The 16096-nt window shown below is 37.0% G+C and overlaps 1 protein-coding gene across 1 annotated transcript; it reads right to left on the bottom strand.

The window, feature by feature from the left end:
* Nucleotides 1-442: 442 nt before the first annotated feature.
* On the bottom strand, nt 443-15891 carry LOC114286133 (KH domain-containing protein At2g38610). The gene is made up of 7 exons (XM_028229208.2): nt 15223-15891; nt 15013-15101; nt 13984-14135; nt 2704-2820; nt 2492-2608; nt 1931-2074; nt 443-1019 (listed from the first exon to the last, which is right to left on the bottom strand). The coding sequence occupies exons 1-7, from the start codon at nt 15306-15308 to the stop codon at nt 873-875; spliced, it is 852 nt and encodes a 283-aa protein (XP_028085009.2). The 5' UTR covers nt 15309-15891; the 3' UTR covers nt 443-872.
* Between the last annotated feature and the right edge of the window lie 205 nt (nt 15892-16096).

A 16096-nucleotide genomic window follows, 5' to 3' on the forward strand; every position in this document is an offset into this window, starting at 1 on the left:
TCACGACTTCATGGAGTTAAATCACGTTCTCATTGAAATTGTAAATCACTGCATAAATGTCATATGAATAACAAATGTTAAAATAATTATTTATTAAAAAAATAATTTTTAATAAATAAATACCAATAAATATAGTAATTAGACAAAAAGTGTGGACAAGACAGTTAGTCTAATAGTCTATATAACTGTCTCCTAGGACTCTGAGAAGGTTAGAAGTTCACAATTCGAGTCGATGAAATAATTGCAACCCTTTGTTATAATCTAACTTACTAACCTCTAACATCTTATTGTATGGGGAAAAAAAATAATGATGGGTAAATACTATATGTCAAGTGGTGAAGCTAGGGGTTGCCATCGACCCAATTCCGCACCTACCTGCCTACCCTAATTATGTTTTTAGTTACTGAATATTTGCAGAAGCAAAGCTGTAAAAGAAAAAAAATTCCAACCTCAAATTCAATTTCGATATATAAAATGACAAATTAAATGTAGTACACACCTCCCTGAACCCAATCCTCCAAGGTCCAGATATTGCACACTATCAACAATTTTCCAACACAACCTGAATAAAATAAATATATCCCCAATGTTATTAACAAATAAATGCAATAATTGTTCTACTTTTGCAACAGCAGCCAACTACAGCCATCAAAGCTATATAACAAATGTTTTTTAATTTTTTTTTTCTTTCTTCCCTGTGCTTATGTTGTCGAATGAGGCTCTTGCTTGCATTAAAATTCCCGGCCACATTTGTTAGCTCACTCCTTCAAGCTATAGAGAATAAAGATTTATTGAGAGGTATAGTACGGTGTGAAGATGCAGCAACGGGGCACCCAGACAGACCATCCTGGAGAATTTAAAAAGGTCCATAGCTACCAACCAGTTTTGGCACGCTTCATCCCACTGGAACCAAAAGGAGAGACGCTTCCGCTTGGCCGAGGGCTCTCCTCTCTGAAATTGGAATTTAGCATTGCAAGTTCTCTTAGCTGTTGCCTTTTATAGATATCCTGTGACTCGTCCTGCAATTGAAGATGCAGAGTGTGAGTATGAATCTATCCATTCATGAAGGACAGACGATGTATGTTCACATGAATGCAAGAACGGCCTACAAAAGGCATTCGCAAAGATATTGATGTAGAATGCTGTAAAGAGGAGAGAAAATAAGAAGAGGGCTATAGCCCTAGCGAAAACAGCTACACAGCCTAATACTCCATATCAACAATCCAAGGCTAACAATAGCAAGGCAACCTTATTAGACTAAAAACCCTAATTCAAAATAGGCATCTACATGATCCGTTAAGAATCATAAGAGACCCCTCAAAATGGTTTGTCTTTCAACCCTAGATACGAGTAACTTATAAAAGAGAGAAAAAGATGGTTCTTAATTTACTTATCCTGATTTCTGCTCTGAATGTAAACATAAACTTTACTCCCTTTGAACTCCAAAAGGTCTACATTACATCGACTCAGGCACGGTTGTTGGGTGTAGGTATATGTCTAAACATCAGATTCATCTAATTCCAAATCCACAGACATGAGGGTACACCAAAATATTCATATTTCTTAAGTTCTTGTTTTATTTTATAAGGTGAAATGAATTTTACAAGGTGATGGGAAGCATTTCATGCATGATGTGAGAGTTTTATATATAATTATATGGAAAACTCAAATTACTAAACATGCTTGTTGGCAGAGTGTCTAGGCTCTAGCCACATGTCAGATAAAAATCCCTTATCCCAAGTGTTGTGTGTCCTGCATGGGTACTTCACATATTTAGAAGTCATTATGAAACATAGCAAAAGGTAAAACCTAAGTGAAATACATAGAAATTGAAATATTCATTCGAGTCTTTGATGGTAATTATTCACTTCCTTATTGCTCATTATTAACGTGTGAGAATCGGAAAGTGTGGAAGGAGAGAAATAAGTACCACAGGTTTGAGCAGTTCTTCTATAATTTCTCGTGCCTGTCTCAATCGTACATCAACAATATTGGCGGGTAATTCTGCCTCTACTAAAATGTGCAGTGGATCATTCAGGTGCTCATAGCCTGGTCTTCCCCGTAGAATCTCCTCCTTCAGAATACATAAAGGTATGATTGTAAAAGTTAAAATTCCAAAAAGAGGATACCCACTACCAATAATTGAATATGTATGATAATCGAAGGAATTTGTACTAGAAATCATCTTCAAATTTTTAAGTTTGACTTGACCCCATTTGGCATATGCTAAAAAAACTGCTTTTTGGCTAAAGAGCAATAGCCTGCTTGACTTGAGCTAAAAAAACTACTAAAAAGCTAAAAAAGCCAACGGTCTAACTGGAAAAAATAAAAAAATAAAAATAAAAATTAGTAATTATCAAACGCATCAGCTTTTTTAAATTCAAAAAAAGCAAAAAAGTAAAAAAACAATTGCCAAACTCCACCTAACTCGAGATTAAAGCTTAAATATATTTGTAATCATAAACTTTTAAGAGTTGGAAACAAATATAACCTTGTCAGGGTCTTTTATTGAACCTTTTCCTCTAATGAATACTCTGCAACCTGTTGAAGCTTCCACACGTTTTAAGGAATTGCCCCGAGGACCTAGAAGCCGCCCAACAAAATTGAACTAATGTTCACAAGCAATGTAGTCAGCCTAAGCACTTTCTGATAATGGGAATAATTTCAGGAATCAAACTTTATCAAAACAATGTCACAGCTTACATTTGGATAGCTGTCCACCGGTATCTCCAAGCGCAATATCCTCTTCACAATGTAGGAACTTGGACTTCCTGGGGCTGCGTGCCAGTCCATTATCCCTTGCGGTGCACTAAACCTATGCTGCATAATGAACGTCAGATTTATTAAAACTGGAACCATGGTTGCATATTTAAAGAAAAATATAGAAAAGCATGAAATGGAAATAAAGCAGCCATTTTTTTTCATAAAAAAAAAATTAGAGAAACAGATGATCAAGAGAGTTCTTGTTGCTCATTACTCAACAAGAGAATTTGTAAAAAGGTACGAGGATGAAATAAATGGGTGCTACGTATATTTAAATTTTCATCCAGCTAATGTACCTCAACCACCTATTGAGGGCACATATCTCTGTAACTGAAATAAAATAAAATAAAATACAGAGGAAAAAATGAATGGATGAGTCACATTTGGGATTCTATATAACATGTGGGAGCAGACGCTTTTGAAATTGACTACAGTTAGCTTAAAACATGTTCGTCATGTGGCTGAGTAAGGTGCATCCGTGTGAAGCAGCCTAGCATCACTTCAGAAATGGATGACATAAAAACTCAAAGCAAAGCAAGTTCTTTGGATCAATATACTGTATGATGGGTGAACAACAATTGGGGAGTGGATGCTGGTCAAATCCACACCAATGGCTGAGATGCTCAACATTTTAGCTTCATATCTAAATATTACCGCAACTAAACAACAATGTGGGAGTTGACCCAAGCAATCAATTAAAAAGCTAAAGTAAATTACATACCCAAACAATGGATTCAATGATACATATGCCCAAGGACCAATGTAGTTCCTCTGTTCTTTATCCAATAAAATATTCTTTTTTGTATATCAAAAGGAATGTGTATGGATAATGATCTCCAATCTATTATGGAAATGAAAGGCTAGGTTGCCAATACCAAGCATCCAAAAGGCCTGGATCAGGTTGATTTTAGCCTTTCAGCCAAAAAAAATGGCACTAGGTTAGAATTTTACTATTCCACAAGTGCATAGGTACATTAGTTTGTATAAATGTTCTAGTTTCCCTTTTATCCTTATTTTTTTCTTCCTCTTTCGCTATTTATTTAGATTTTCCTTGGTTATCTTCTGGCTTTCTTATTGACTTCTCGAACTTTTTGAGTAGCTTGAAAAGCAGATTACAGCTAGAAACTTGGCAGATCACATGCTGGTTGTGAGATATATCATTGGAGATCACATCATTAGGGAGCAAAGGAACTTTCCACATCGTACAATTCTCAACTTCAACTTAATAACACATATAGACCTACAGCTCTATTGAATCTAGATTGTTAGGTTTTTGTAATTGGCAATCTCGTTTGACAAAACTCCATTCAATTGTAATTTTATTCGCTCTTATGTTTCAGTGAAGATGTGAGTGTTTAGATGCGAATCCAACCCAAATTGAGCCTATGCAGAGGAGTTTATAATCTTAATCCTGTCATGTTTACCACTTCACTGACTAAGTACGGGGATCGAGCTGCCTAGTCAGCTCGCGGGGGTTCAGGGGACAGCGCTCCATGACAGGTTTAGGACAGCGCCTGAGCAGGGTCGAGGGACAACGCTCCCGAAGTAAAAAGCAAAAATGCAGTTGAAATTGTTTGACCGCTCGAGCGGTTATTTGCGCGCTCAAGCAAAGAAAAGGATCATCCAGTACTTCTACAGAGCGTCTGAACTTCTGGGAAGAAAATTTTACCGCTCGAGCGGTAAAAGTTGCACGAGCGGTCAGCATATATGTTTTGCACAGCCTTTAGTCACACTGCTCAAGTGGTGAAATATGCGTTCAAGCGGTCTACGCGATTCTATTTTCTATAAAGTGCGCTGTTCGTTGTTTTTAGGTTTTGAGCCACCCATATTTTCAGAGAGGAAGAAAAAAACAAAGTGTTTTATATTGGATGGTGATTTATGAGTGTTTCTTTGATGATTTAAGAATGATTAATGGATCCATGAACTTTATATCAACATTATCAAGGGGTTTGTTTATTTCCTTTTATTCACAAAAGAGAGAGTTGTTCTTCGGTGGATTCTGAGGAACTTGGGCCTGAAGCTTTGATGAATTCCGGAGTGGCTCACCATAGTGGATTCAACATCAACGTTGTGGATTCAAGGTTGGGCAAGAAAATTCTAAGGTAAAGATGGTGGTAGAAGAGGCACATTAGGGTCAGTTCAATTTGAATGTGGATTCGCTAGGTAATTGAGGGCACACTTATGTAATTCCTTTTTTTGTCTTCATAGTGGATTATTTTGTAGTTTTGGCCCGATATTTTTTTATCACAATTGGAAGCACTCCTATTGTGATTTTTCCACGTTAAATCGTTGTGTCAATTCATCTTTGATTGTTTGATTAGGATTGCTATTTACTGTTTAAAATTGATATATAATCACAAATCAATATCTCGGGAATTTTTAGATTTTGCATAGATAATGGACTCCAAAAAATGGGATATAAGCTTTGTTAATGTCGGTATCGAAAACAATTACCATTTGTTAAATGTGGTCATTGATACTTAATCAATTAGTTGGCATAATGGAGATATTTCTATGAACTTTGGTTGTCACTATCACTTCATCAACTAGTTAGCTAATCATTTCTCCCAATTGTCTGTTACTTTCAAAGTCCTAGGTTTTCCACGAAGAGACCAATCAACAGGAAGAAAAGGGGGGTTGGGGGAACAAGTATTAGGATAGGAAGTTTGAGTTTAACTTGTCTAATCTCAAAGTCCATTATACAACAACCAGTTATTGCTATTGCTGTCAGGCGTAATGAACTTTGAAGCATTTTATATGCAGAAAAGAGATGGACATTCACTTCAATCAACACTACTACAAAAATGGTAGAAGAAGCTTATTTCTTTTATGAAAACTGCCTTGCTATCTGATAATCTTGAACCTATAATATGCTGCCATATTAATTTCGATTATAGTTACAGAACTTAAGTCACTATTTGATTTTGCAATTTTATGCAATATAAAGAATTTAAAGATAAGGATCCGTGGCTAGGTGCTTGTTGAGCTCCAATACAGCTTGATGTTACACCAATTAAAGCTACTACTTGAACTATGTGTGGCCCAAATGAGTAGAGGCTACCAGATCATCACCATACTGGCCCATACAATCAAGTTATAAGGACATCTAATACATATCCTCCACACATGGAGGCACACCCTTGTTAGAATAGGAAATAAGTGATTGTATTTTATTCTTATTTATTTCCTTGATTGGTGTAATGGGCTGGCCGCCCATATATTATGCCTTATGGCACTCCTGTAATTACTTAGTATTATCAATATAAAAAGGAATGAAGTCTAACTCATTCCCTAATTCTTTCTCTTCTCTAAGCTGACATGGTATCAGAGTCATGCCCTAGCCAACTCTCCTCTGTTACCCATCACTACAGGTGACCTCCTCTCTTCTGTAGCCTAGACGACAGCCCCAAATAGCCACCCGACAATCTTCAGGGTATATGTGAGTTACTATGGATTAAACTATTGTTGGAAGACTTGGGAATCTATCAGACTGACTCCACGCGATTAAACTGTGACAACAAGGCTACAATCAACATAGCTCATAATCCAGTTCAACATGATAGAACTAAAAATGTGGAGATTGATATGCACTTCATCAAATAGACCCAAGTGGCCCTGGAACAATTATCTATAAAGGTGACAAACCATTTTTGACCGGTTAAAGACACAAAACGGGATGGACCACATCCATCTGAATGAATCAAAGAAAATGGAACTAAAATTTTATTAATAGAATGAGCAAAAGAGGCTCTGTGTTATTTTCCAAATTGACAAGATACACATTAAAAATCTGACACATTATTTTTCTCAAAACAAAAGGAAATAAATGCTTAAGTAATAAAAAAGAGAGATGCCCCAAGCAACGTTGCCCCAAGCAACGTTGCCACAACCAAATGTCTTCCTTGGTGGGTGGTAATTGAATAGATGAATGAGCTAACTTGTCTGTCTGATCCAGAATGTAGAGCCCATGTTCCTCTCTACCGCTACCAATCATCTTCCTCGTGATAAGGTCTTGAAAAAGACAACGATCAGGAAAAAATGTCACGCTACAATTTAAGTCACGGGTAATGCAACTCAAAGATAAAAGATTAACACTAAAATTGGGAACATGGAGGACAGAGGACAAAGGAAGGAAAGAGGTGGCATGAATTAAACCTTTCCTTGACACAGATGAAATAGTACCATCAACAATACACACTTTTCCTGACTTGAGGAGGGGTTATGCTCTGAAAATAAATTAGAGGAGCCAGACATATGGTCAAAAACATCTGAATCAATAATCCATGGTACAGGTCGTATGAGATAGCAATGCACATGGGGAGGAAGCCAAGTTACTTGAATTGGCAAAGGAAGAAGAGGGTGCACCTATAGCGAAACTAGAGGCTTGACAATCTAGTAAGTGGCAAAGAGTAATCTCAAAATCCGAGGCAGATAACCCCAAAACATCAGTAACAGAGGAAATGACTGGAGATGAAGATGGGGGCTCAACAGTGTCTGAAAGATGGGCTCGTGCATTGGCCCCTCAGCCTCTAGTACCAGACCAACTCCCTCAAGTATCAGGACGGTCGCCTCGGCCACCAGAGGGAGTTCCATGCAGCTTCCAGCAAGTCTCTCGTGTGTGGCGAGGTCGACGACAGTAGTCACAGTAAAGATTATCCTTCTCAGAGGAAGGACGAGAACCACAAGTCACACGGTCGCTATCGCAAGAGGGTGCAAAAACCAAGACCGAACGATCAGTAGTAGTAGAAGAAAACATCGTAGAACGGTGACTCTCCTCATTCTGCACAAAAGCAAAGGCTTCCTGGAAAGAAGGAAGCACATCCATGCCAAGTACTTTGGTCCGAACCGGATCATACTCTACATTTAGGCCTTCCAAGAATTTGAAAACCCGCTTTTGCGCCACAAACTTCCGGTAACCAGCAGAATCAGTGAGACAGACAGGCTTGCAATCCTGAAGGTGATCAAGCCACTTCCATCTATTGCTAAGGAAGGTAAAATACTAGAGGATAGTCTGCTTACCTTGTACTGACCTTTCAATGGAGCGATGTAACTTGAAAGCCTGTGAGAAGTTTCTCTTCCTAGAGTAAGTAGCTGCTACGACCTCTCAAATATCCTGAGCAGTGTCCATAGACAAATAGCCATCTCCAATCTCCAGAACCATAAAATGGATCAACTAGCCTATAATCAGATAATTGATGATCTCCCACTGGTCATAATGAGGGTCGGTGATACTGGGTGCCTGAACCCGCCCATTAACATATCCCATCTTCCCCTTGCTCTTCAAGAAAATAGTCAGACTCTGCGGCCACGCTAGATAATTCTGATCATTGAATAGAGAGGTGGTGATTCTAAGGCCAGTGTGGAGGTTATCAGTCATAGTGGAAGGGAGAACAGAACTCTCGCCCTAAGATGGCTAAGAGGTAGTAGATTCACTGGTCAAATCCGCCATGGAGACTCTACTAACTATTCCTTAAACACGATTCCTCAAACACGATGCCAATCACAAATCCGGAAGATGAGATGGAGTAATAAGCACAACAGTAACTAAAAAAGCATAAAGAATGAATAATCCAATGTGGTTTTGTTTCTGTACTGTTTTTACATTACCTGAGTTTTTTTTTTTTTTTTGTCTGCTTCTGTACTGTTTTTACCTTACCAGAAGACTGTGTATAACATCACCAGTCCACTACGTAAGAGACATGACTTCGTATGACATCATCAGAGTACTTTGAAGAGTAGCGACCACCCAGGCGACCCTAGAGGGCCTGGCGACTTCGACCGGACTAGTAAGAAGGCTGATCAGCCCCCTGGAAACCCTCGGTAGTGGCTGGAGAGGCCTGTCGAGGAAGAGAGAAGCCTGGGTGATGGCTGTCAAAAGGAGAGAAAGGACTGGGAGACCTGGGTGGAGGCTATCGGGGTTAGACGATGCTGTCGGGGTTACTGTGGATTAAACTATTGTTGGGAGACTTGGGAATCCATCAGACTGACTCCATGCGACTATACTGTGACAACAAGGCTGCAATCAACATAGGTCATAATCCAGTTCAACATGATAGAACTAAGCCTATGGAGATTGATAGGTACTTCATCAAGGAAAAACTCACTAATGACATCATATGTATTCCATTTGTGAAGACTGGAGACCAACTATCCGATATTCTCACCAAGGGGCTAGAGAGCAAACCATTTCATGGCATTCTCAATAAGCTGGGCATGAAAGATATCTTCGCACCGGCTTGTGGAGGAGTGTTAAAATAGGAAATAAGTTAGAATAGGAAATAAGTGATTGTATTTTATTCTTATTTATTCCCTTGATTGGTGTAATGGGCTAGTCCATATATTATGCCTTATGGTACTCCTGTAATTACTTAGTATTATCAATATAAAAAGGAATGAAGTCTAACTCATTCCCTAACTCTTTCCCTTCTCTAAATTGAATCTCTCACACACACACACACTAACACTTTCAATCATAAAAAAAAAAAACTACACCCAGTTTAGTCTATTTGATAGAGATATGAGAGAGGTAGATTGGGTACAAACCTAACCAATAGAAACTTATTTTTTTCATTATAAATTAAGTATATATAACCCGCACGGGTGGCCCGGTGACTAAGAGGTTCAGTATGGGAGCTCCACTATTGGGTAATTCCCAAAGTTCTTATGTTTGACTCTCACAAGCGCAAAACAGTACGTCTTAATCAATATGCATGGTTTGTGATGATTATGGGTATCCAGAGTTTATTTATAAGGCCTTGTGCTAGATGACATGGTGACAATTGGACTTCTCCGTCATTAAGTAAAGTACATAACCTTAGTGACATTTTTAGGAAATATTATGCATCTTCTAATTTTATATGTAACAAAAATACATAGGGATTATGTTGTATACCTCTCTAGCAAAATATCCCACAAAATTGTCTTGCTTGATTATGAGTTTAGTAGCAGGAAACTCCTATAGGAGCTTTGTTCCTTGCCCCCACCCCTACCTCCGCTCCCAACCTCAAAACTCTTTTATATGGCCCTCACTCCCCCGCCCCCCGCTTCGTGCAATTATGATTATGACCCTTCACATTTGTATGCAACACCAACCTGTCAAAGAGACTACAAGAGCCTCTTTGATTTTCCACACTCTAAATTTTAAAGCACATAGATTATGGCCTTTTGGGAGAGACCAAGAGAAAGACTAACAATGAGAGGCGAGGTTCCACTCTCTCTCTCTCTCTCTCTCATTCTCATGTACAGGTGAAATACATCTCACACTTAAATATATATGCTCCCTCTTTGTACAAGGCCAAGTAAAAAATGATAGTGATGATAATGATGCCTCTTCTTTCCCATGCAAATGTCTTGAAAAGACGATTGCCTTCACACGTGTGTGCTAGTAACCAGCATATATTTATCATGAGAGCTCACTGACATGGGCATCTAACTACCAACATTGTATATATGTATCCGATGTGCATACAACAGTGTAGCCTATAATCAATGATATCTTATGAAAGAGAAGTAAACGAAATTTAGGAGTACGTTATTAAAATCCATAGTGTTATATGACATTAGTGCTACACTTATTTAGAGAAATCCATTAATTAGAAAAAGAGATTTCTTTTTTTTTCTTTTTTTCTTTTTTAAAAAAAAAAGGTGGGGAAAAGAAATCTCAATAGAAGTAACAAGTTGATCATAAAAGCTTTGAAGCAAATTGAACCATACTTCTGTCCAGAAAGACATTATACTTTCCTTTTCTCAAATTTTACAATAAATTACACTTTGCTCTCCTAAAGTACGGGCCAATTCTCGCTTTGGTTCTTAAGGAATTTTTCCCCCAATTTAGTCCTTAAACTATCAAATGTTTTCAATATGATCCAAACTCTAACAATTATTCAATTGTTAGATAGGAGACAACCATTTGCAAGACACATGACTAATAATTAGGGGCATTTATCTCATATACATAATTTACATTATGTAGTATATTTTTATTATGTATAAAAATATATGCATATATATGTATAAAATACTTGTATTTAAAATATAAAAAAAAAAAAACTTAATATTCTTTGTCTCCCGCCTCTACAATGTTTTCCCACCACCATTGTTCACTGGCCACACCTCTCACTCTCACTCTCACATACATTCCATGGAAAATCAAACCAACAAGTCAATATGATCCTCTCCATTATAGGCTATTCCTCACAAGTTCTATCTAAAAAATTGAACACATTAGACCAAAGATCAATGAAAACCAAGAATCAACAAAAACATGAGAGAATAAGGAAGTTAGGGCTTGGGTTTGAGGGTGAGGGTGAGGGTGGGGGTGGGTATAGAGAGGGTTGGTGGAGGGGGCTCTCTGAGGTGGAGGTGGGTGCAGGGGGTAAGGGAGGGGCTTTTCAAGGGTGGCAATGGGTTAGAGAACGAAGATAGAGGGAGGTCTCAAGGGTGAAGGAGGGTGTCAATTTGGGAAGAGGGGCCTTGGTGGTGGCAGGAGCTAGATGGGGGAAAAAGATGAGAGAAAGAAAAGGTGGTGCTGGTGGGTTAACTTGTGGAAGGAGACGGGTTGTGGGGTTCGATGTAGTGGGGGTTGGCAGCACGGGGATCGAAATGAGGGGTTAGGAGGAGGAAGATGGTAAGTGGGTAAAAGTAATGGCACTGTAGTGAAAAGGGAGGTAAGGGCTGGGTTGGGTAGCTAGGCTTACGGTAAGGATGAAAAGAAAAGTGGCGAGGGGGTGGTTAATATGATTTAGTGCGGTGAATTACACCACTCTCCAATGATGTGGCAAAATTCAATTGGTTAATGATTATTTTGTTTTATTTTTTTATTTTTTTATTTTTTATTTTTTATTTTTTGGTGTGAGGGATTTTTTTTTCTTTTCATAATTCCACATTTTGCCCTTAGGTTAGGGGGGTCAAGACAATGTGTTAGGAAATCAACAATTCCTAACCGAAATCGGTGGGACAAAATAGTAAGCAAGAAAGATAAAACAAATTGAATCAATCAATCACACACACAAGAACACAAGAACTTATGCGGTTCACCCACGGTTCACTATGATCAGAAAATGATTACAAATCTCTTACACAATACAAGTGTTGCTCATAGAAATTAGGGCAACGTGGAAGCAACAAAAAAATTACCAAAGTACCCAAAAAATCAGACCAAGGGGGTAAACTCCCAAACTCCCCAACCCTCAGGGAGGCCTCCTGAACTCCCCATTAGACACAGGGCTCAATGTTCAGTACTTATCAGGTTCTATAACATCTAACACAGTTCTACGTGGCATTTTCCATCCGCTAATTAAACATCCATTACAAATTAGACCACATTGAAATTGTTTGATAGATTATTTTTTTTAAGGGCCAAAGTGAGAATTGACTCATACTTTAGTGTTAAAAGTATAATTTACACCAAATTTTATTATTACCAAAGAAAATAAAAAGAAGAAAAAGAGAGGGAAAAAAAAAATCACTCTCCTGTTGATATTGATTACTAGTGCCAAAGTTTTTAAAGACGAATGCGTAAGTCAAGGCGTTTTACCCCTCATGAGGCAAGGCATATACCTTAAGACGTTGCATTTCAAATTTTAAATTTTAATATTTAGTAAATAAACTAAATATTTTAAAATAGTAAAATAAATAAATAAAAATTAAATATATAGGTGTAAATATTTTTTTTTTCTTAAGGCATTAAACATTTCATTGCAGAGAATGAAACTTGCCCTCATTAAAAGTGAAATTGACATTCTTAACTTTAGTGATTGAGTTTCTCACTTGAGCATTAATTTTGTGTTTTTTCTTGATTGATCATTTACTCCTATAACATATAGTTGCAAAAGAGATTCTTTTTTATTTTTTGCTTTTTTATGTTTAAACCATCTACTAGACTATGTTTAACAAGAGCCTAAGAAAACCTCTTCATGTGCGTGCTCTTTATATTCTTATGAGTAAAAGGCGTACAAGGCGCACCAAAGGCGTATATCTTAGACTGCGATGCACAAGCCTTAGGGGAGTATAGCCTAAAAATCAAAGCCTTGATGAGTTTTACCCTAGCCTTGAGGCGAACCTCCGTAAAGCCTTTTAAAACTTTGACTAGTGCATATGAGTTGCTTTTAGGTCCCTGATTTATGTGGCTTTCTCAATAAAGTCAATTGTAAATTAAAATCACAGGGCATGCATACTTCATATAATAACGACGGTTCTTATTATACTTCAATTGAAAATTTATGGGGATGTACTGCATACCACAAATTTGACTGCTTTAAACTGATGAAGTACAAATCTTTTTTGATTTAAATGAAGTACAAAGTTAAGCAAGCTAACAACACCAAAATCAGGGGCTTTATAAGAAACTGCAATAGCTTGGTTATTTACTCATACAATAAACAAGGGACAACCATTTGATATGATATATGAACCAATAACACAGATAGGGTGATGCTATACAAACAAAATTTCTGTATAGAAATTCCATACAAAACAACATGGTATTATATGGTCATTTCATTTCTAGTTAAAACACCCACCATTATGTCATATAATTACAAGCATGCCACTGTTGCTTCATTCTAAATGCACTTTATGTATACAAATTCTGTTTGTAAATCACTTTCCATACAAATTAATGTAACCATTGAGCTTAAAAACATGGAGGCATCAGCAGTGTGGATATACACTGAATTGACCTAGTGAGCTCGGTGGTCTTATGGGTGTTCCAGAATGGTTGTCAAGCTCCTAGAAGGGAGCAATCGGAAATTCTTATAAATTAATGTTGTGTTTGGTTAGGAGATTTGGGAAGGGATTTGGGAAGGAATTTGGAATGGAAAAGGGAAAAAGTAGGTGAAATGTGAATAAAATATACCTATATTTCACCTAGTTTCACACACCATTTCCCTTGCCTTTTCCAAATCCCCCAGCCAAACACAGCGTAATGGTATACATAAACAAAGCAAATGGTCCAAATCATAAGTCAATAAGTTAATATTATGAACAAAATAGGGCTAATTCTCTATAAGCACAAACATCTTGTGTTGTATATGTCTCTTGATTATGACTCAAGGCCATTAAAATTCTAGGTACACAAATAACTTGTGCAAGCCCACACACAATTATGGTAAGTAAAATCTAAACCAGTGGAAACACAATTACCCGATTGAAGAATCAGAAAAGATGATATCACTTAAGTAATTCGAGGTAGTAAACATGAATGACTTTGTGTGTACATACCTCATGTGGATGGCCACTCCATCCACCTATACCTGTTCCTCCAAGATTTGGCTTTATGTCTTGAGAAGCCATTAGATTAGGGCTTCCACGTTGCAGTCTCTCATAGTCATTAAATCCATGGTTGGACATCATGCCAGAAACCCTTAATATCTCTGTCAACATTAGAAGCAATGAAATATTTTTCCTTTTGTGGGTAGGATATAAATACAAATTACAATAACTTGGAATTTTGAATTATTTTCGAAACAGGGCCATACAATTATATTTATAACAAAGGAGAAATGAAACAAAATATCCTATAACAGAAATAAAAACCAAGTTTAAATCAAAAGAAGGGGTAATAAACAAGTGAAAACTATATGGAACACTCAAAACAATAATTACAGTCAAACCATTAACTAAAATCAACTCTTTGAGGGACAGCACACTTGATTTCAAAGACCACTGCACAGAGATTGGCTATGACATAGAGCAGTCAATATGTCAAACACAAGGTGATGATAACAATCTGTAATTCAAGCAAGTACACTTGATTTCAGAGACCACTGCAAGAGATTGGCTATGACATAGAGTCAATATGTCGAATACAAGGTGATGATAACAATCATGTCAATCGATTCAAGCTCGTTGAGATCAACAATACATAGAAACACCAAATACCAAAATTTGTTAAGCCATTACACAAACACCCTTCGAGAATCTCTAATTCTTTTTTCTTTTTTTTTGGATAAATATTCAAGAATCTCTAATTCTAAATACACATGCAACACAAATCATAACCTTAATTTAAGTTAATATCCCTTCAAACTTCAACTGGAAAAAATTGAAAACAAGAAAACCAATTGGCAGCCAATTTGGTTCATGCACAATCCCAATCCTCTCTCTCTCTCTCTCTCTCTCTCTCTCTCACACACACACACACACACACACACATAATATAACAGAACCATTGTAGAAATTAGTCAAAAAACAAAATAACCCAATAGAAACATAGAAAGACAAGATCCAAAACCAAAGGTAGTTGCCAACCTTGATTCAACAGTCGGCTGCATATGGGAACGACATGCACGAAAGGTTCAAGCTTCTGGTGCTCTGCTAAGAGCTCTGCCAAGTACTGACTACAAGAAATTAAGAATACCCAGAAACATATAAAACCCAAATCAATCAAAGCAATAAACTCATCAAAAACTACCCAATCATTAGAATCGAAATCGAATCGAAAAGGATCATATAATATACCTATCAACATCTGGGTTGGTCCTTATATGTGGAGAAGCAGTTCTTGCAGGTGAGAAACTTGAATTCTGGGGGAACAAACTAGACATGGCTGCGATGCAAAAAGGAATCTTGAATCTTGATTTGAGAGAAAGTTCAAAACACAAATGAAAGGTTTTTTTACATGAGAACAAAAAAGAGAACTTTGAATGGTTGAAAGGTCGGTCTTGACAGCAAACCCCCCTGAAAATGAAGGAATTAAAGGCTACACAAAAAATGTGAAATTTACAATGGTGAGTCTGGCTTCTTTATTTTTTTGACAGTTCAATTGGTTTAAATAGTTGTGGTTTCACACCTGTGTGAATTCGGTGGCTTTTTCATGGGAAAAAATGTCAAGTATCCAAAATATTTTATTAAATATTTTATCAAATTTGTTATCAGAATTAAAATACATATTATGTAATTTATGTAAATTTTATATTCATAAATAATATTTAGAGCGTATAATAATATTTAGAGCGTATATGATACTCTTTTCTTGGTGCTGGTAAAAAGGATTTTACAGATGGGCTAGAGAGAAGAGAGAGGCAGACAGGAGAGAGAAAATCAAGGGATGCCTTTGCTGTAAGATTTTAGATTGACATCTGACAATAACAGCCGTGAGCTTCTCTTTTATTTGCATAGTGAATTGTCACGCGCTAGACAAGAGTGTGAAGATACATGAACTCCCAACATACCGACATAGCACCCTGGTTCGTTTGGGACGTGTTTGGTATTTTATTTTTATTTTTTTGACTATTTTAGTTTGGAAAAATTATTTATAAGTCTTATTAGGGAGACTTATGTTATATATGGTCCTACTAAAAAATTTATGTTCCAATAAAGTTTGTTGACACAT

The sequence above is a fragment of the Camellia sinensis genome, chromosome 3 (assembly GCF_055761805.1).
Source record: "Camellia sinensis isolate YWXY chromosome 3, ASM5576180v1, whole genome shotgun sequence".
In the NCBI taxonomy this organism is placed as follows: domain Eukaryota; kingdom Viridiplantae; phylum Streptophyta; class Magnoliopsida; order Ericales; family Theaceae; genus Camellia; species Camellia sinensis.